The sequence below is a fragment of the Mus musculus genome, chromosome 11 (assembly GCF_000001635.26).
Source record: "Mus musculus strain C57BL/6J chromosome 11, GRCm38.p6 C57BL/6J".
In the NCBI taxonomy this organism is placed as follows: domain Eukaryota; kingdom Metazoa; phylum Chordata; class Mammalia; order Rodentia; family Muridae; genus Mus; species Mus musculus.
In genome coordinates, this window is record NC_000077.6 from 49939714 (window position 1) to 49961057 (window position 21344).

Sequence of the window (21344 nt, forward strand, 5' to 3'; positions counted from 1 at the left end):
ACTCCACCCCTACCAGCGCTCTTGCTTGCGCTCTCTCTCTCTCTCCCTCTCTCTCTCTCTCTCTCTCTGTAGGACCCCTGCTCAGAGGACCCTTGTATTAGGGCTCACACAGAGGAGCAGAGCCAACAGAAGGAATATGTATTTAACAGAGGCAATGATGGAGGTTTAAGGAGTGAATGAGAAAGGGGTGGGGAGGGGAAGTAGGTATGTTAAGGGAAACTAGCTGGTCAGTGGTGGCGCAAACCTTTGATCCCAGCACTTGGGAGGCAGAGGTGACAGATTTCTGAGTTTGAGGCCAGCTTGGTCTACAGAGTGAGTTCCAGGACAGCCAGGGCTACACAGAGAAACCCTGTCTGGAAAAACCAAAAAGGGGGAGGAGCTATAAGGAGGTATGTAAAAGCTTTATGGAAACCCTTTAATTAGTAAGAGAGTTTCAAAAAAATAACCTTTAAAAAGAAGTTTGACTAGAATTACCCTGCAAGAGCAGAGAGCCCTATCCTCAGGAGGCATAGGTTTTTAAATACAAATTGGTTTTTTGCTCAGTTCTTGGATACAGTGTGTCACGGAAGGATGTGTTGTCATCAGGAGCTGGAGGCAGCCATTCACATCCTATCTGAAGTCAGGAATCAGGAACCAGGAAAGGCTATGGTCTGCTTCCTTTTTTCCCTGACTTTTAGGGTGGGTCTTCCAACCTCAACTAATGCAGTATAGGTGGTCCCTCACAGGCATGCCTAGGGACTAATGTAATCCATCCTACTCCTGATGGACGTGTCCAGGGACCTGGCTTCTGTGTGATTCTAGAGTCTGTCAAATCAACACTCAATATCAACCATTGCACACACCAGGAGGTGAGCGGTTCGCTGCACTGGGCAATCTCACCATGATGTGCTTCTCTGCAACCTTGAAGCAAAATAAGCTTTATTTATTTATTTATTTATTTATTTATTTATTTATTGCTTTATAAATTGACTACCTCTGGTCTTTTGTTGTAGTGACAAAAAGTGGAGCTGCCTGGGAAATGGCTCAAGTAATTAGAATTAATAGCAAGTGCCTTTACTCATTGAGCCATTTTGATGACACCCAACAATTATATTAACTATGAACAGCATAGACCAATGAGGTAACTCATTGGGTAAAGGCAGCTGCCCTCCAAACCTGATGACCTAAGTTCAATTCCTGGGGTCTACATGGTAGAAGGAAAAGCTAACTCCCTCAGGCTGTCCTCTGACTTCTACATACACACTGTAGCATGCACGCACGTGCACACACACACACTAAAATATTTTTAAAAGTTAAAATACAGTGTGGTTACTATGTCCCTGCCACAAAAAGCACTCCTGAATAAACATAGCTGTGTACAGAAATGATATGCTAAAACCTGTGAAACTCTAGTGAAAGAGTCAAAGATGCATGTAATTAGAGAGGCATACCATGTCCATAGATTGGAAGACAGCATAGTAAATATATACTGTCTATTGTTTATATATACTATACACTATAGTACATATATGTGTGCATATAACTATATACATAATAAATATATACTATGCCAAATATAAAACTCTCCCCCAAATAAACTGACAGGTTTGAATATCCCACAGGAGTTTTTGGCAGTGGTTGCTTTTTTTGCTTTGTTGTTTCTATTTTCATCATTACAGATATAGACAATGCCATTTAAAAATGAATATGCGAATACAAGAGTTAAAAAAACAGTGCTACTAAAATATGAGCAGAATAAACAAACCTATTTATATGATCATTTTATCTGCGAAAAACCCCCACTCCTCCATGAGGTGAGGGGAGCTGCTTATCATTAACAGCAAGCTGCTTAGCTCTGAGCAGCTCTGGACAATACAGAGGGGTTCTGAGTCTCTCACTGGGGTCTTCTGTGTGTGTCTATGAATGGCTTACGGTCTGTGACTCCTTCCATCCACCTGAGGTCCTTGGGATTGGCGTCCAGAGCTTGAGCCTGGAATGCAGTGTGCTGAGCACAAATATCCTCTCCTGGAGCTTCCTGTTGGCCCACACACATCTGCACCCTCATGCTTTAGGAAATCAGCGGTGGATGCTAATCCCATGCTGTAAGAAGAGGGGGGCTGGCAGGTAGAGGTCAGTGGACATCATCTTGATTTCCAGGAAGAGGAACTAATGACTTCCTCTAGTGTTTATGCCTCTTGACAGACCAGCGCTAGGCACCAGACACCTTCTCAATCCTTCCAGTTCAGAGAGGGAAATGAGACCAAGAGTAGAGAAGCAATATGTCCAAGCCACATAGCAAGTGGTGGTCAAATAAAAACACAATAGTTAACCACCCACCGGCTCATGTTTCATTTCAGATATGCACCCTACAGGAGTCCAGTACTTTCTAGGCCCTGGAATCGTGGCTGTATATGTGAGAGACCTTGTCCCTGGGCTCACAGCCTTGTGGGGAGACAGAGAAGGAACCAATAAACTAAAACAAGAGCCTCAGTAGATGCCAGAGGCTGTAGAAACATAACCCAGCTGAAGTAATGCTGGGGCCTGCAGGATAGATGTGCGTGGTAAGAACTGTGAGGTTGTCTCCAGGAGACAGCATCCTCCTGAACTCTGAAGGATATGGAGCCAACCACATAAGGTGAGAGGCGAGGCTCCCACAGAGAGACTGACAGTTATCTCTTGCTATCATCCCAGCCCACATTGCTTCCATTGTTTTAAGAGTCTGCTCACCTGTCTAGCCAGGGTTCACCTCCACAAAGCTGCAGTGGAACCTAGGCAGAGAAAAAGCCCCCTCCTACCTGTCCCCAACCTTTACCTCTGTAATGTCCTCTTCCTCAAGCCCCTGGACTTTTTTCTAGCCCGCATGCTGTGGAAGAACTTTGTCTTCTCATTTTTGTTAATGGTATATATTTGAGTGTGATATGATGTGCTAATGTATGTACATAAATATAGTAGAATAATTAGATAAATTTGCATAGCCAACATCTTACATAGATACTTTTTTTTTCCTTATGGGAAGAGCACTAAAACCTTCTGCCGTGATGAACTGACAGTGTACAGAAAGCCACTGTTAACTGCAGTGGAGAGACCTTCCCTTTGCTCCTGACATTGCCCCCAGATGAGGGAAATGCAAAGACCCATGGGAGAATCTCTCTTTCCTCTGCTCTGTTGCCACCCAGCCCCCCAGATCTCCAAATGTGGGCTGGCTATGGGAGCGGGGACAAAATGGGGAAAGAGGCATGCTGGTAGGGAAGTTGTCACTATTTTAAGAAATGCTCTTCTTTCCCACCTCTCTTCAAAACCCACGACCTTCCCAGGCTGCACCAGTTTGCCAGTGGGTGCCCCTTTCTCTTAGTTTTCTGTTATTTGTCTTATTGAGATGGTTCCTGAATAGCACCACATTGTGTTGTGCTGCAAATAAAGACACTATAAATACACGTGTGAGTGCGTGCAGGGCAAGGGAGACAGTCTGAAGCACTTGTAGGAAGCATTTATGAATCTGTACTGTGGAGCTGCCTGAGTTTATGGGTGGGTTCCTGAGCTATGTCTGAATACTGGACAGAGATGCTTAGGAATTTAGGAAGTCTACATTTCCTCCCACAAGGCTTCAACTTTGTCGCTCATCTTGTATGTTTTTAGCTTTAAAACCATTTTATTGTTTTAAGATTTCGTTTTATATTTTAATCACATGTATATGTATGTATTTGCACATGGGTATGTTCTGTTTTTAACTATTTATTTTTATGTATGCAAGTACACTGTTGCTCTCTTCAGACACGTCAGAAGAGGGCATGGGATCCCATTACAGATGGTTGTGAGCCACCATATGGTTGCTGGGAATTGAACTCAGGACCTCTGGGAGAGCAGCCAGTGCTCTTAACCGCTGAGCCATCTCTCCAGCCCACGTGGGTATGTTCTTAGGAGTGCAGATGCTCCCAGAGGCCAGAGGAGGCCACTAGAGCTAGAATTAGAGGTAGTTGTGAGCTGCCTAGTGTGAGTGCTGGGAACCAAACCCCAGTCCCCTTTGCAGGAGCAATACACACTCCGAGTAGCTCCGCCATCGCCCCAGCTGTGAAGACATTACAAGCTTTCCAGCACCATATCACTGGTGACAGGTGTACTTAGCATGGCTTTCCTGCAACCAAAGAGCCACTTCCCAGGGGCAGAGCTGGCATGGATGAAGGGGTGATGCTGGAGTTGTATAGAATAGTAATGTGGGTGGGGGCAGCATGTGTGTTTTCTTCTACTAAAGGAGCCAGGTGGGTGAGCCTAGGTGCCCAAGAAGTGGTTTTCTGCGTCTCCAACACTAATTCATCCTCTGTAGGGAATCCACCCCTGACCTCAGATGGAAGAAGGTCATGAGATGCAGCCAGAGCATGCCCAGGGGCCTAATAGCAGATGGCACCCAGTCAGAAAGCCCCAGAGGCTAACAGGGAAGATGCTGTGACGTGGAATCTACCCAGAGTCTGTGCTTCCTCTTTCTAGTCTCTTGATGGTCGGTGCCTTTTCAGAAGCAGAAAATGGTCAGCATATTACCTCTTTATTTCCTGGATCACATCTTTGGTGTTGAACCCGAAAAGCCCACACTCACCCAGGACGTTCTACATTCTCTTCCGGTTTTCTAAGTCTGTATTTTACATTAAGTCTTACATTAAGACCAAGTCCACTTGATATTTGTGAAGAATGTGATGTCTCTGTCTATATTCACTGATTTAACTGTTATATGTTTTATTTGAGGGGGGTCACTCGCATGCTATAACATGCCACAGCATGTATGTAGAGGTCAGAGGGCAACCTCCAGGATTCAGTTCTTTCCTCCCATCATGTGAATCCCGGGGACAGAACTCAGAATTTTGGATGTGGTCGCAAGTGTCTTTACTCACGAGCCGCCTCACCAGCCGTAGGTCAGTTTTTTTTGTATGAGGATAACCAGATGTCCTGGCATCACCATTACAGAGGTGATACTTTCTCTATCGGATCATTCTTGTGCCTTTGCCAAAGCCAGCTGGCTGTGTGCATGGGTCTGTTTCTAGGCTGTCTGGTCCACTGTGCCTGTCCTTCCACCAATGCTGATTGCTGCTGACTTAGAGTAAGGCTTGCAATCAGGAGGTTTAATCGCCATCAGGCTGTGTTATAACCCTGAGGAAAGAAGCCCTGGAGAGCTCAGCTGAGGTTGTCAACAGTGTTTGTCTCTTGTTCACTGGATGCTGCAGAGTCTCTTCCTTTCCACTCTGCTGAGGATGTCCATGTCACTCACAGAAGTTTTTACTTTCCACCTTGCGTTCTAGAGACAGGTCACTGTAAACTTAGGAGCAGAGCGAACAGGGCAGCACTCTCCTCTGACTATTTCATCGACATGTCTAGGGTCTGGTCCACAACTCAACCCTGCTAGGCTCCCAGCTGTGCACCCCCAAGACTCTCTGGTGACCTTGCTGACAACCTCTCTGGCTATTAGGAAAGAAGCAGAGGTGAGACCCCATCCTTGAGACTAATCCACACACATCTCTTTCTGCATCCTCTGTCCAGAGGAGGCAGGCCACCCTTTGTCTTCAAAGTACAGCCAAGTGCTATGTAACATTTTGGCCGATCATGGGTTGTATATATGACAGAATTTATTATTCTGTGATGTCAGAGTACAATACATTGTTTGCATATTCATGGTGGTCTGTTGGTAGACTTATCATGCTTCTACTTCATGCAGAAAACATAGAAATGACTATGTATGAGTAAGCCTTGACTCATTCATTACTTTCCACTGTTTGTGACATAATACCTGACAGAAGCAACTGAAGGGACCTATTCTGGCTCACTCTCTCAGAGCCTGGGGTCTGCCATGATTGAGAAGGTGTGGCAGAATGGCTCCCATCTGAGCAGAGTGGGTGTAGGGGCTCATGATGGCACTATCTGAGATCAACAGGCTTGGGTGTCTACACCAACAACCTTTGCTGCCTTTAACACATGGGCTTGCTCTTGTGCAGGCTCCACGCCATTGATTTGGCCCCTGCCACCAGACAATTCATGTTCCTAAAATCTCCAGCATCCTGGGGGTTCCTTAAAACTCAGGCTTTACTTTAAAGCCTTGTGGACAGTCCGCTTGGAGCTCCAGGCAGGGGATCCGATGCTGCTACACATGGCCTGATTTCACAGGCTTTTTTTTTTTTTTCCTGGAACTTTGATTCACAATTCTGGCACTCAGCATTGCCTGTAAAATTGGCACCATGTGAATTATACCAAGCTTTGCTGCCAGCTCAGGGCCCTGCCTTGATCACAACTGCAGTAGCTTGCAGATGCTCGCACACGCAAACCATGGAAAATACTTCTTTTGTTTAAGCCAGGAATCCTAAAGGTTCCATTTCCCAAGACACTCTCTTCTCAAAGGAAAGACTTTCAAATGTGTTTTCATATTTTTTGCACCCTGAGGGTCTCACCAGCAAACCAGCTCTCCTGTTGTCAGTGTACAAACTGTACACTATCTCTTTGACAATTACAGGCCCTTGGCTTACACCCACCTTGTCTGCAGCTTTAAATACACTCAGACTCTTTCTTTTCCAAGCTGCACATTTCCCGAATCTTTTTGCTGTACTTTCCCCAATTTATCTCTGCATATCTAGCTAAAAGCAGCAAGTAATAACCGTGCCACAGCCTGGATATGAGACCATTTTAAAATATTTTCAATCAGTTTTGAAATTTCTTGGAAAACCATTACTTTTGAAATCAGCTTCACCCAAATTATCTGTACACTGACAGAATGTACCAGATTCTTTGCCAGAGTATAACAGAAATGGGCTACGTTTCTATTCCTGATGGAGTCCTTGTTCCTGTCGGAACCCTCAGGAGCATCGTCTTCACTGCCTGCATTTCTGTCAGTGTTTCTATCCAAATCCCTACCCAAATGGTCCATTGAGCTCTCTAGTGCTTCTCCCCCCTCACATCTCTAAGTTCTTCCACACTCCCCCCAACCTCCACGCCATTTGCAAAGACCTGTGGACCTCATGGCCTGTTCATCACAGCAACGGCTTGACTTCCTGGCTCCGATTTTCTGTATTAGCCACTTTTCTGGTTGCTATGACAAAATGCCTCACAGAAACAACACAAGGAAAGAGAGATTCATCTCGACTCACGGCACCAGCGTGCTCTAGTTTAGCATGGCAAGAAAGGCTGGCAGCATAGCTCCTGGCCACAGCAACAGGAGTTGTGACCTCACGTGGGTGACCAGACCAGGAAGCAGTGGTGGCCACAACCTTCCTAGTGATCTATTGCACTCCCTCAGCTAAGCGTCACACCCCAGAGGTTAGACAATCTCCCAAAATAACAGCACTATTGAGGAGCCAAGTTTCAAACACATAAACCTGGGTGGGACATTTCCAATTTAAAACACAGCTTCTGTTAATTAGGATAATGAACTTGATAATGGTTGTGCTTGCTGTCTTAGGTTTGGGTGGTGGTCTTGTTGCTATTGTTTTCTTTTTTAAGATTTATTTATTTATTTATTTTTATGTATATGAGTATTTATGTAGTTGTACAGACAGTTTTGAGCCTTTGTGTGGCTGCTGGAAATTGAATTTAGGACCTCTGCTTGCTCTGGTCAGCCCCGTTCGCTCAGTCCCTGCTTGTTCCGGCCCAAGAATTTACTTATTATTATAAATAAGTACACTGTAGCTGTCTTCAGACACACCAGAAGAGGGCATCTGATCTCATTACGGATAGTCGTGAGCCACCATGTGGTTGCTGGGATTTGAACTCAAGACCTTTGGAAGAGCAGTCAGTGATCTTAACCGCTGAGCCATCTCTCCAGCCCCTTCTGTTTTATTTTGTTTTGTTTTGTTTTGTTTTGTTTTTCGAGACAGGGTTTCTCTGTGTAGCCCTGGCTGTCCTGTAACACACTCTGTAGACCAGGCTGGCCTCGAACTCAGAAATCCGCCTGCCTTTGCCTCCCAAGTTCTGGGATTAAAGACGTGCGCCGCCACCACCACCTGGCGCTATTGTTTTCTTTGTGATAAAATACCCACAGGGTCAACATAAGGGAGAAAAGACTTGTTCTAGACCACAGTTCACAGTGGTACAGTCCATCCTGGTAGGCAAATCAAGGCAGCAGGAGCTTGAATGAGCCAATGACTTTGTATCCACAGTCAGAAGGCAGCAATGAATGAGTGCTGCTCTCCACTCCCCTGTCTCCATTTATAAGGTCCAGCATTCCATTCAAGGCTTGCTTGACACCCACAGTGGGAAAGTCTTGCTACCTCAATTAGTACAATCAAGATAACTCCCCACAGGCATACTTAAAGGCCCATCTCCTCGGTGGTTAATTGTTGATCAACAGTACTAGCCATCACCATTGACAATAAGCATGCCATGTCACAGGGGCACAACTTGATAGCTACGTGTTTATCATTTCTCTTGATTGAATCATTTTCTCTTGTCTTTGGTTTACTCTCATATTTTTGTGTTCCTTAAAGTCCTAGGAACAATGGCATATGTACACACACACACACACACACTTGGTACATAATAGGCTGCACCATCTGGTCTAGATTTGTACAAGTATGCACCAGTGCTCACACAATGATGAAATCACCTAGTGACGCATTTCTCAGCCATTAATAAATTCATTTCCTATATCCCCATCAATTAAGCAATATATCACTATATATTGCTTAGTGATAGATATATAGGAAAAAATCAGAAACAAAAGCAGGAAACTCTTAGCACAAAAGTCAAGATGCTTATCCAGCAAAAGTTAGAGTGAATAGTGGGGCCAGGACAGAAGGGCAGGACAAACTTTTTACTATCAGTAATGCTCATTTCATTAGCTTGGGACGTCACAGATGTTTGTTTTATTATAATAATACTTGTTTTCATTTAAATTATGTACATGCTTATAGACTCTTCTTTTTAAATTGTTTTATTGATGAGGGGGAAATATCAAAAGGACACTTCTCCATGGTCTCCAAACAAGGCTTGGGAGTTCCTACATTTGTATAACCTGGGCCACCGGCTCAGTGGGAAAGGATGCTATACTTCTATTAACCAAGATCCATTCACCCCCACCCTTCCTCTAGTTTCTATGACTTGGAGGCCAGCCAGTCCAAAGGAGTGATTTCTGGAAGCAAAGAAGCACGGTGGGGTGGGGTTTGGGGTGGGGGCTGGGGCCTAAAAAGCACTCAGCTCTTGCAGAGGATCTGAGGGGTCTTTTGTGAACCACATGATAGCTAAAACTCCAGTTCTGGGAGATCTGACACACTCTCTGACTTCCATGGGCACCAGGCACATGGTGCATATACATAATGCAGGTAAATTAAAATTAAACATATAAATAATATAAATTAATAAAACATAAATTAATAATATATAAATTAATAATATAAATAAAAATAACAACAACAACATATAAATTAAGAACAACAACAATAGCAGCACAGCGATTAGAGCCAGGTGTGGTGATACATGCCTTTAACCCCAGCACTCATGAAGCAGAGGTCAGAGGACCTCTGTGAGTTAAGTCCAACCTGGTCTACATTTCGAGTTTAAGAATAGCCAGAGCTGCATAGTAGGACACTCTGTCTCAACCTAAGATTAAAAAAGCGTTGTCTTGACTTGAAGTATATGTTCACTTCTTATTGTTCCTTTTGGAATTTTTTTCTCATTATTTCTTCCCCCACCCCCCTTTTTTTATTGGGTATTTATTTCATTTACATTTCCAATGATATCCCAAAAGTCCCACACACACTCCCCCACCCACTCCCACTTCTTGGCCCTGTCGTTCCCCTGTACTGAGGCATATAGAGTTTGCACGACTAATGGGCCTCTTTCCACTGATGGCCGACTAGGCCATTTTCTGATTCATATGCAGCTAGAGACACGAGCTCTGGGGGGTACTGGTTAGTTCATATTGTTGTTCCATCTATAGGATTGCAGATCCCTTTAGCTCCTTGGGTACTTTCTCTAGCTCCTCCATTGGGGGCCCTGTGGTCCATCCAATAGCTGACTGTGAGCATCCACTTCTGTGTTTGCTAGGCCCCGGCATAGTCTCACAAGGACATACATTAAATTACCAATGTTAAATCCTAAAAAAAAAAAAAGCGTTGTCATTGGGAGGTAGAAACATCTGCCCTTTGCTATAGTTTGGGGGATCCGTTAAGTGGGACAGCTCTTCAAAGTAAGGTTTAGGAAATAATTGTCAACATGACTGAGGATGGATAACGGAGCGGGGAGAAGCCGACTCATCCCTCTTTGGAGAACTCTATTTTCAGCTACCAATCTACTGTGAGGCTTTTTCTCTCCACTTGCAACAACAGATTGCCTGCAAGTGCCCCGAGCTCTCCAAACCCACTGCTTCTAGAAGTGTGGAAGCAGCAGGGTCTGTCAGCGGGAGCAGGGGGCCATCTGGAGCCCCAGATAAGACAGCTTAGCATCCCTCTCCCAGCCAGTGCTGTCCCCAGTCTCCCAGCCAGTGCTGTCCCCAGTCTCCCAGCCAGTGCTGTCACCAGTCTCCCAGCCAGTGCTGTCACCAGCCCCCTGTGGATAAAGTCAGGTGAATTCTCAACCTGGGGAAGCCTTAGGCCTACGAGAGGCCACAGCATCCTCCAGGCTACAGAGAACAGACAGGAGTCCTTCTGGTGAAATGAGACATGCCTCAATCCCAATTTTTGCCAAGGCAGAAGATGGGGACCCTAGAGGCTAGCTAGACAAGACTGGAAAAGCTAGAAATGATATGGCATGGTCAAAGTCTGCATAGAGTGGCTTCCTCTAGCCACCCACATTGCTCCTGTGCAAGGGGAGGACAGGGCTGGACACTGGAGTCTCTCTCCATCAGCTGAATCCAGCAGGCCGTGCTCAGGGGTATCCTTAATCCTGGAAGGCTGGGCTGTCCTGAGGATCCCTCATGTTAGGGCAGGCCTTCCTCGGCCTCCAGACTCTGTGCCCTGCTGAATATTTAAGCCACATCTGTCCTCAACTCAATGTTTATCAAGTCCCACTTCACAGGGTCAAGGACAAGAGCTTGGTCTCGAGTTGGGAGCCAGGGATGCAGGGAAGGCCACAAGTGTCCCACGGGTGACCTTGTCTGCTCAGTTACCACCTAGGGCCTACGTTTGTTACTGTGAAGTGAGAGACCATCTAATGAAAGAACCTTGCCCTTTAAGGTTTATGTGAATGTGTAAACGTAAACTTTTTAAACCTTATTTTTAATGATGGTTTTTAAACATTTTAACCCCTCTTTTAGCCAACCACTCACCAGAGGTAGTGGGAAAGAGAGGATACGGGGATGGGGTGGGGGAGGAGTGTTTAGAAAGGGTTTTTGGAGCAACTCCCATCTGTGTTGTCTGGAAATCGGCAGTTCAGTTCACAGGTCAGCAGCAGCAACTCGATCCACTCCCAAACACTTTAGGGATACACCAGCAGCCCAGTTTTGTAGAGTCAGGATAGCAAACAGGAGTCAGCAGTGGTGACACTACCCAGTAGAGACAGCCAGACCTCAACCTCGGCTCGAGTCAGCAGGAGGGACCAGGACAGAAGTTCTCAGCTGTGCCTCTCTCAGGTGAAGTGAAGATCAGTGAAGACAGAAGAGCCACAAACGTTGTACCGCTAGCTCTATAAGCAAGCCAAGTTCAGCCTCAGCCACTGTCTGTCAAGTCCTATTTATACCGTCCAAATGTCATGTGTCCTCCACAGATCTTGCCTCAGCATGTGTGTCTGCTTTAGTTGACATCACTTTGTCAATCAGCCTGAGTCCTCAGAAGTGGCAAGAAACTGCAGCACACCACCAGCTGTTTCTTGATGTGTTTTTCTCTATGCAGTCCTAACAAGTGCAGTTCAAGTATGCAGTGTAAGGAGGACCAATACATGCGTGTTGTTAGCAAGGAATCTTTTATCACATGCCCTTTCACGTGCTTGTTTTAGCAGAACATCCTTTTACCTGTGTCTGCTTTAGCTAAACTTTCCTTCACGAGTCTGCCTTGGTCTTTTACCTGTGCCCACTTCAGCTAAACGTTCCTTCCCATGTTTGTCTCAGCAAAACACCATCCAACCGACTTTCCAAAGAACCCTTAGGTTTCCACGTCATCAGTGAGAAACAGACTTTGTTTCTTACTGAAACCTCTGGCGGTCAGAACCTGTCTGGAGTAGGTAGAGCAAGTTCTTTATCTAGACCCGTGGAAAGAGCCCTGTGTGCGTGGCTTCAAGCCCTAAGGGCACCGGTTGTTCCTTGTTCCTGAAGAAGCAGCCCAGCAGATTAGCCACTTTACCGGTGCCCTGAGCTGGCTGAGACCCTAGATACCAACTCCAGGCACCTGCCCAAACAACAGACTTGCTCTAGGCCCTGAGAGAAACCTGGGACTCACACCTCTTCCAAGAGCTCCCAAAAGTCCTGAAGAAAAGGAAGTACAACGGAACAGAACCAGTGCTGCAGCTGTTGAGAGGGTGGTCATAATGTCACGCTCAATTATATGCCAAGAAATTGAATAAGCTAGGTAAATGAATGGAAATTTCTAGAAACACAAAAGTTATGGCATCCAAATTACAAAGAAATGAAGATGTGAGGAAGCCCTGAGACTAGTTTAGAGATCCATTAGTAATCAGAAGCCACCAACAGAGAAAAGTGCAAGACTTCGCTGTTAAGTGTGTGAAGAGTTAATATAAATCCCTTCAAACTTTTACCAATAACTGAAGTGGGGGAGGTGTCCTAGCTCACACTATCTGACAAGCATTTGGTCTGATCCACGGACCCTACCGAGAGACCAGACCTGCTCTCAGGTTCAGACTCCGTCTTAGAGAAGCTGACCTAAGGTTGAACTTGAGTTAAGTAACAAGCCTGCCCCAGTACTAAGTTTCCAGGTTACTCTCAGACAAGCCTGCACCTGATAACCACCAACCAGGAGGAAAGCAGAAGTTAAGTTAAGCTCCCAGCACAGCCAATTATTTTAAAGGGCAACAAAATTCCATAATGGCCCTCCAACCAGATGTGTGCCAGGCTAGAACATCCCCCGCCCCTTGCTTGTTTGCTTGCCTCTATAAATGCTTGCTTAAAACTGGGCTCGGGGCTTCGCCCTCCCGTCATCCTGCTGTGTCAGCGTCAGCTGTGACCTGGAGCTCAAATTTGAATAAAAGAGACCCTAGTGTGATTGCATCTTTGGTGAATCAACTCCTTGGTGGTCTTTGGGGATTTGTGGATGCTTAACAGTCACAACACCCACACTAAAGGAAAATTATAGGGTAATACTTCTTCAGAAACATCGACGCAAAAGTCCTCAGCAGCAGCAGCAACAACAAAAAACTATCAAATCACATTTCGCAGCACATTAAACAGGATTCTACAATGGAGCTAAGTGGGACCCATGGGTGGAATGCAAGGATAGTTCTACTGAAACGTGGTGCAATGCACACTCACAGGAAAGCACACATGCACAGTCATCTCAGTGCAGAACAAGAATTGGCAAAGTTGAACACTGTTCACGACCAAAACACCCAACACACCAGGAAGCAGTGACCTCAACACGGTGAAATCCACATGACGATAGGTGACCGACAGCTTTTCTGCTAGGGCGAAAACAAGGGCACTTGCCGGGACAAGGCCCAGAATGGACTTGGCAGTGTAAGGCTTCATTGCTGTAGCTGATTGATAGTTCTAATCTCAGGTGCTTGTTCCTGGACACCGGCCCCAGTGTTCTAGGTTCCTGAATGAAAGACACACAGGCAGCCTTATATCGTATAGATCTCATCTATTTTGTGGACTGTGATGGTTAATGCTGATTGCCTTTATGAGGAATTAATTATCTTGATTAGGTTAGCCTCCAGCCATGCCCGTGAGGTTACTTTGACTGGGTTAAGGTGGGGACGATTACCCCAGAAGGAATCAGCACAGGGCGTACCTAAGCTCGGGTTCTGGGTTGCATAAAAAAGGAGAGCCTTTATTACTCTGCTTTGTCACTATGGGTGCAATGTGACTGGATGCCTCTAGCTCCAGCCACCATGACTTCTCTGCCCATGACCAAATGAACCCTTTCTCCCATAAGCTGTGTTTCTCAGGGTATTTAATCACAGCGATGATCCAAGTAACGTATACCTGGTCTCACTCTAGTTAGGGTCTTGATGCTCCTCCAGAAGCCCGTGCATCAAAACTTGGTGAAAAGTGGTGAACCTTTAAGAGGCAGAACGTAGTGAGAGCTTTTCGGATCACTGAGGCCATGCCCTCGAAGAGGACTATGGTGGCTGAGTTCTTGCCCTTCATCTCTTTCACTTACCAGCTAAGGCCAGTGAGGTGGTGTTTCTTTTGCTTTGCTTTGCTTTGCTTTGCTTTGCTTTGCTTTGTTTTGTTTTTTCCTACTAAGTGCCCTATCATGGTGCCGCCTCCACTGGCCCGAAGCAATGAGACCAGCCGGTCACTGACCAAAAAGAAGCTTGAGAACAGTAAGCCGAAATAAACTGTTTATCTTGATGCATTGACTATCTTAGGAATTTGTTACAGCACTAGTGAAGCCTGCTGACGCATGCCACCAAAAAGGCCAAGAGAGAAATTCAGACAGTTCGAGGGAGGGAAGGAGGGAGGAAGGGAGGGGAGGAGAGAAAGAGAGCAGGAGGGAGAGTGCAGGGACCCCTGGAGACCAAAAGAGAGCATGGAATTCCTTCCAGCCGGAGTTACAGGAGAAGCACACGCTCTGTCTCTCTCTATCTCCCCAGGCCAGCTTTTGTCTTTTTTCTAACTGGCCTCTGCCCCTAACTCAGCGTCCTCAGTACTTCTCCATGCTGAAAGACATAGCGGGATTGTCTCCTCCTTTTAAGTAGAATACGATTTCTTCACACATATCTAGTCTTGTTTATGTAGTCATCCACTGACGGACATTTAGGCTGCTTCGCCGCCGACTTTAAGAAATTACTCCTAGACACACAAACAGTGAATAAGATGGTCTTAAAAGTTAAATTAACAAAATATTTTAGGCAAAAGATGAAACAAACCCTGGCCTGCTTCTGAGATGTAGTGCTAATGACAAGCACCCAGAACGGGGCAGCGTGGGGGCTACGCTGTTTTATGTGTAATAAAGAAACGGGAAAATAAATGCTCATACTGCATTTGTGTGAAGAAGCTATTGGGTGACAGATAAGAGACTGATCCAACAGTCATTCATACTTACAGGAAAGGACATGGGTGCCTGGCCTGGGGCCTCCGTGTGCTTCCTGGAAAGATGTGTGTCTCCACACATGAACGCTTGCTTGATGTGCTCATCTGTGCTCACCCTCATCCACCACTTTGTCACTTAGGACCTGAGGCACCTGGCCCCAGACATCCAAGCACACTCTTTCACAATCACCCCACCTTCCCCTTGTTGGTCCCATGACAGGCTTGCTTTTCCACAGTCTCATTCCTTCCCTCAGTCCTCAAGTCAGTGACCTCCCCATGCTCCTACTTGGCAGCCCGTCCCCTCTCAGGTCACCTCTGTAGGACATCCCTTCAGCTCATAGCATAAGCTTAGGGATCTAGCCACCCACCCCTAAGGACCCGGCATCAAGTGCCTAGGGCTGAGCCAAGCCTAGGGATGTTCTGAGAGGTTCCTTGATTGACTTGTGAATTGTCCCTCTGTGATTCTCCCACCACCTGGCAGACCACTGTCCTTCCCCACAGAGGGTTTCAGTGTCACCTCCACGCTGTCACTGGCCAATCTGGGAGAAAATTGGACTGGAATCCAGGATGGGCTGCATAGTGAAGAGGTGGGAGGCATTACACAGGAGAGGGGAACTTTGGAAAGCACATATTTTGGCATGTGAAGTTAGAACCAGGTGCTGAGCCCCAGGCATGAGACAGAGCTAGCACCTGCTGTCTCCAGAGATGGCCACCCTCTCCACTGAAAGCCTTCAGGATCCCCCTCCACACCCCCCCATCTTCATCTGCACCGGCTTCCCCACACAGATGAGCAAGAGGTGGTCTGTGAAATTTGTGTTTTCAGAACTGAAAATTGAGTGTTGGAGATTGCTAGGGAGGTAAAATTAAGCTGTGACTGTCACCAAGGTCAGGGCTGTCCAGGTTGCCATCCACACGGACTGACTAAGCACTCGCTAATTCTGTAACCCCATCCCAGCACCTCCCACACCACAGACTGTGGACAGCCCTCTGGAGAAGTCCCCCTCATCTCTGAGTGGGCTCCGGCCTCCTGTCTTTCTGTCTCTAGGTAAGGGTCACTGGAGGACAGAAAAGGCAGGCAAAGCCAGAGTCTTTCAGGGGGTGAGCCCATAAGATTCTGTGTTTGAGAAAATGGGGTGACCTGACTGTCTAGGCTGGAATTCGTTCAACATCCACAGACCTACAGGCATGTGTGGAAGAAATGGCATGAAGCACGGGCTCTCTGTTAAAATGCGCATACGCCCTCTGCTGGCCAGGCCATGGAAGAGCTCAGCATTGGTCTAGAGAAGGCCTACATAGGGAGAACACTGAAATGCCCACAGAGGGTCCTTAGCTACACCACCAACTGACAGAAGCCCCAAGGCCTACAATAGGGCTCACAGTGGCTCATCACCCACTGATGCCCACTAGGGGTCAGATGTGAATTTGGAGCTACTCTGTAGGCTAATGCACGAGGACCATAATAAGTTAAAGGCCTGCCTAGACTACAGAGAACATACAAAGCCAACTTGGGTAACTTAGCAAGACCCTGCTTCAAAATGAAATAGCAAAGCGAGCTGGGATGTTGGCTCAGCCATAGAGGCCACAGGTATTGTGCACAGGCAGTCAACCCCTCCAAAAGGAGTATGCCTGCTTTCCTAGCTCCTCACAATGCTGAGATGAACCAACAATGTCGAGTTTACATTCTCCAGTCTAGTCAATGGGACCTCAGGGGAACAATAGCTTCCAAGTGTCAAGGAAGCTCTGGGATTGTTCCTGAACCCCTAATCTGGATCAGGTTCAATCCTGAGTTTTTTGTGGCCAGTAGCTGGGGCAAGATGGTGGCTATTAAGGACTTGGACAAACAACTTTTCCTGCCCTTGGTAGCTCACCTCTAGAGTGCAGGCAGCGAGCGGAAAACTCTGAAGCAGGGGGATTACTGTGAGTTGCAGGCCAGCCTGAATTATAAAGATAGAGAGAAGTGGAGGGGTAACCAACTATTAAGGGTGTGTTTTCCGGGGAGAGATGGTTCCGGAGAAACAGTAAAGAAGAGATTATTCCTGGGAGAAGAACTGGGGAGGCTATAAGAAAATGGAGAATGGGTGTTGGGCTGTGAAGTGGGGGACACTGGCAGCCTCTCACGATGTGATCACTGAACAAAAGTGTGGACAGTCAGAGGCATAGTTCTCCAGCCTAGAACCCAGAGAATCAGTGGGCTCCCACTTAGTTACCCCCAACTGTTTCTTGCCATTGCAGGCAGGCATGCCCCGGACACTGACTGCCTCCGACATGGTCACCCCAGGCAGCCTCAGCCCGCCTCCCACAGAATCCACAGAAGGAGAGCAGGCCGGGCAGCCCCTCCTGGACGGAGCTCCATCCTCAGCCTCTTTGGACACCCTGATCCAACACCTCGTGCCCACAGCCGATTACTATCCCGAGGTGGGTGAGCCGCCGCCTGGCATGGGGAAGGGGCAGGAGAGCACGGCACAGGTGACAGGGCTGGGAATGGCCTCCTGCCTGGGAGTCGGGTCAGGCTGATGACACATCCTCTGTGCGCTGATGAGTTTGTGTGGTATCCTCACCAGAAAGCCTACATCTTCACCTTCCTGCTGAGCTCTCGTCTCTTCATCGAGCCCCGAGAGCTCCTGGCTCGGGTGTGTCACCTGTGCATAGAGCAGCAACAGCTGGACAAGCCGGTGCTGGACAAGGTGAGGACCTGGGCAGGGCGCGGCTCTGACCTCACAGCGTCAGCTTTTGAGGGAGGCAGTGGTTACTCCATCCTCTGGAAAAGGCACCTATTAAGCTTCTAACTTAACTGAGGCCCAGAACCTGCAAGAATAGGCCACCCTTACCCCTGTGCCTTTTTCCAAAGTCCTGTGAGATCTATTAAAGCTAGACCTGAGTCTCCAGAACCTACTCTTTAGGGCCCTTACCACCGGTAGCCTGGGATAGCCCCATGCCTCTGCACAATTTCTTTTCAGTTGCATTCCTTTTCTGTATGAGGATGGCTTCTCTATGCTATGCCTCCGCAGACCCTTTCTCCTCGCCCTGCCTGATCCTGTAACTTACAATTTTCTATGCCTGCGTCAGTCAGGCTTTCGGGTACAGAAACCCAGCTTCAACTGGCCCAAGCGAAAGGCCATGGCTGACTCACGAGCCCGCCCAGCAGTAGGTACTTCTCTTTGAGGAGCCCAAATGACCCAACAGGACATGGGTTTTCCTACTCTGACGCTCCCCGCCTGGTTTTATCTGGGACCACAGGCCCCCCCTTGTGCCAGCTGATTCTCCTGCACAGTGGTAGGTGGCCTCCTTGTCAGGGTGACCATCTAACTTCTCAGTTACGCGGGAAGACCTTTCAAGGTAAAAGGTTGGGATTTCATTGATCAAGCTTAGGTCACATGCTCGTCCGCGTGCAGTCACGTGATGCCTTAGAATCCCGAGATCTGATTGGCCAGGATTCGTATAGTTCCATCCCTGAGTCAATCAGCAGGGCTTGTCTCTCTGGGGAGAGAGGAGGAGCCCCATGCGAAAACTAAGATACCCTGACCCTAGGAAAGGGAGAGGCCAGGGATGCTGTCGGTGGTAGAAATGAGATGGACCTGGTCTCAAAATGTATGTCTGTCTCACCTCCATCCTGTGTGTGAGCAGAGCCAAGGCGACTCCCCTCCCACCCACTGCTCTGTTGTTCTCTCCTTGCTGCAGGGCACAGGTAGCCTGAGGCTTACCACAACTACTGCAAGGGCCGGTGATGGGCAGAGCCCGCTCAGTGAGAGGCTCGCTACAGCCCCACCAAGTGGCCCCTGCTTCTGCTTTCCCTTGCAGGCCCGAGTCCGGAAGTTTGGTGCCAAATTGCTCCAGTTGTTAGCCGAGTGGACTGAGACCTTCCCACGGGACTTTGAAGAGGAGTCCACCATTGGACACCTGACAGACGTGGTGGGCCGCATCTCCCCGTGTGACGAGGTGGGCCAGGCAGGGTAGAAGTCGCTTCCCCTTCCTGTACCTTCCTTCCCACCCAGGACCTGAGCCTGTTTCCGGCTTCCTCTGGGCCCTTCTCTCCCCACACAGCATAGTATAAATACCTCAATGGGCCCTCTGGCGCCCGTGGAGGAGACAGGCTGCATAGCTAAGTGGGAATCCAGGGCCCTGTATCTCTACCTTTCCCTTCTGTCCTGGCAATGGTCTTAGGAGGTGAAGAAGACCTACTCAAGGGCTCAGACGGACTGGTGGCCAGACAGTGGCTCTGTAACCCGCTAAGCCACCTGCACAGGCCTCCCTCCCACAGGCCTGCTCCCGTGTAGAGCTAGGCTGGCAGTCAGTGTTCATGGCCAAGGCCCTGTAATTTGGGGCAGGAGGAGGGTTCCACAGATGAACCACAAGTGCAGCAGAGAGAACAAGTTCCCCAAATGCCTGCCACTCCTCGGCCAGCTCTCAAGCCAGCTCCTTGATGCATAAGAAGGAGAGATGTCTCTAGGAGTGATAGTTGCCACAGGCTAAGACCCTCAGGGTTAAAGGCCAAAACTCTTGGGATACTCTTGGGATACGTGGACATCTCAATAAATCCAGCTAAGCTAATGGCATCTCTCTTTAGAAATCGTGTCTCTGGGACTGACATGGCTCAGCAGTTAAGACCAGAAGGACCAGAGTTCAGTTCCCAGCATCCACACTAGCATCACAGCTTACCTGTAGCTCAAGCTCCAGGGCCCTGGTGCCTGCCAGGGCCCTGCACTGAAGTGTGCACCGGCACGCACACAAACACATATGCATCTAATTTGTTTTTGTTTTTAATTAAAAGAAATATCTTTTTTAAAAGACAGAAATATGGTCTCTGAAGGAGAGCTGGCGGGTTTCCCATTGTGAGTGGGGGGTGCCCCTAGGAGCCTCTTGTCCCTGCCCCCAGCTCAGGGGGCAGTCCAAAGCAGGCTGGCCCTCCAAGCTCCATGCTGAGAGAGTTTGTCCTTGCACCGTTCACTGAGTGCACCCTGCATGCCCAGAGATGGGCTGGGTTCTTATAACAAAGATGGCGCTTCCTGCCCCACACAGCATCACAGCATCATTCTAGCTGGGGTCCTGTGAGGAAGGTGGCATTGCCAGAAACTGAGGCAGGAGAGTGGGCTCCTCCCCAGGATGGTTCCCACTTGAGCCAGTAAGAGGCCAGTCTTCCAGGGCTGGGTCTGCCCTGTGCCTTCCCATCCTCCTCTTCCTTCCTTCGCTGGTTTGCCCGACCTTCTCTGCCCCTGAGCCCAGAAATAGCTGGTACATTTTAGCCAGAGATGTTCTGCCTGAAGCATTTTCTCAGCCCCCACCTGTAACCCACAGCCTTCTCCCCAGCTGGCCTTCACTTCAGCCCCAACCACCACTTGACTAATGATCCCAGGGTATTTGCTGGTACCTGGCTTTATCCACAGAGGCAACACACACACCCCATACACCACACACAGACACACACACCACACACCACACAGACACATCATACACATACCACACACACCACACATACACACACCACACACAGTCAACACACACACACACACACTTTGGAGCCCAGGAGCCTGCAGCTGGGGTTGAGTTTGGGATGTGGGTCTTCAGGCCTGAGTGCCCTCTCCCCTCACCCCAACCCTAGACCTACGGGAGCAGGGTACACCAGCTCCTGCAGACTCTGCACCAGAAATTGGCGTCACTTGGCCAGGGACCAGAAAGCCTGGTGGGAGCCGACAAGCCCATCTCCTACAGGACCAAGCCTCCAGCCTCCATCCACAGGGAGCTCCTGGGTGTCTGCAGTGACCCCTACACGCTGGCCCAGCAACTGACCCACGTGGAGCTGGTGAGTGGGACCCAGGGAAAGAGCCACTAGAATAGCAAACACTGCCCCTAACCTGTCTTTCCTGATCTCAGCATAGCCCAGCATAGCTCATCCAAGTCCAATGTATGCCTGCAGAAGACTCTAGAGCGGTCCCTCAGGATTCTTATGCCTGGGACAGGAGGACTGCAGGTGGCAACTAAGGGTCTAGGCTGAGGACAGAGGAATGGGGTTCAGACTCTCATTCTGATGCCATTCACTGTGTGATCTTCTCAGACCTAAGGAACTTGCCATTTAGGACACACACACACACACACACACACACACACACACACACACACAGGGCTGGAAGTAGGGGGAGGTTGCTCTCCCAGTTTTCCAGAGCAGCAGCTGAGACCTCCTTCGTGCTGGTAAAGGGAATGAGCTGACCTCACCCCAAACACAAGGGGTCCAGAGGGAAGACAGCACCTCCCTGCCACACTC

The 21344-nt window shown here is 48.2% G+C and overlaps 1 protein-coding gene across 5 annotated transcripts in view; it reads left to right on the forward strand.

Moving 5' to 3' along the window:
- Rasgef1c (RasGEF domain family, member 1C) overlaps window positions 1-21344 on the forward strand; it is a 79055-nt gene that overhangs the window by 38545 nt on the left and 19166 nt on the right. For all 5 annotated transcript variants that reach the window (XM_030246404.1, XM_006534378.3, XM_030246405.1 and 2 more), the window contains 4 exons: window positions 17321-17503; window positions 17650-17772; window positions 18887-19024; window positions 20685-20885. In XM_030246404.1, the coding sequence (XP_030102264.1) occupies window positions 17327-17503; window positions 17650-17772; window positions 18887-19024; window positions 20685-20885 (639 nt within the window). In that variant the 5' untranslated portion in view covers window positions 17321-17326. The remainder of the gene's footprint in view (window positions 1-17320; window positions 17504-17649; window positions 17773-18886; window positions 19025-20684; window positions 20886-21344) is intronic.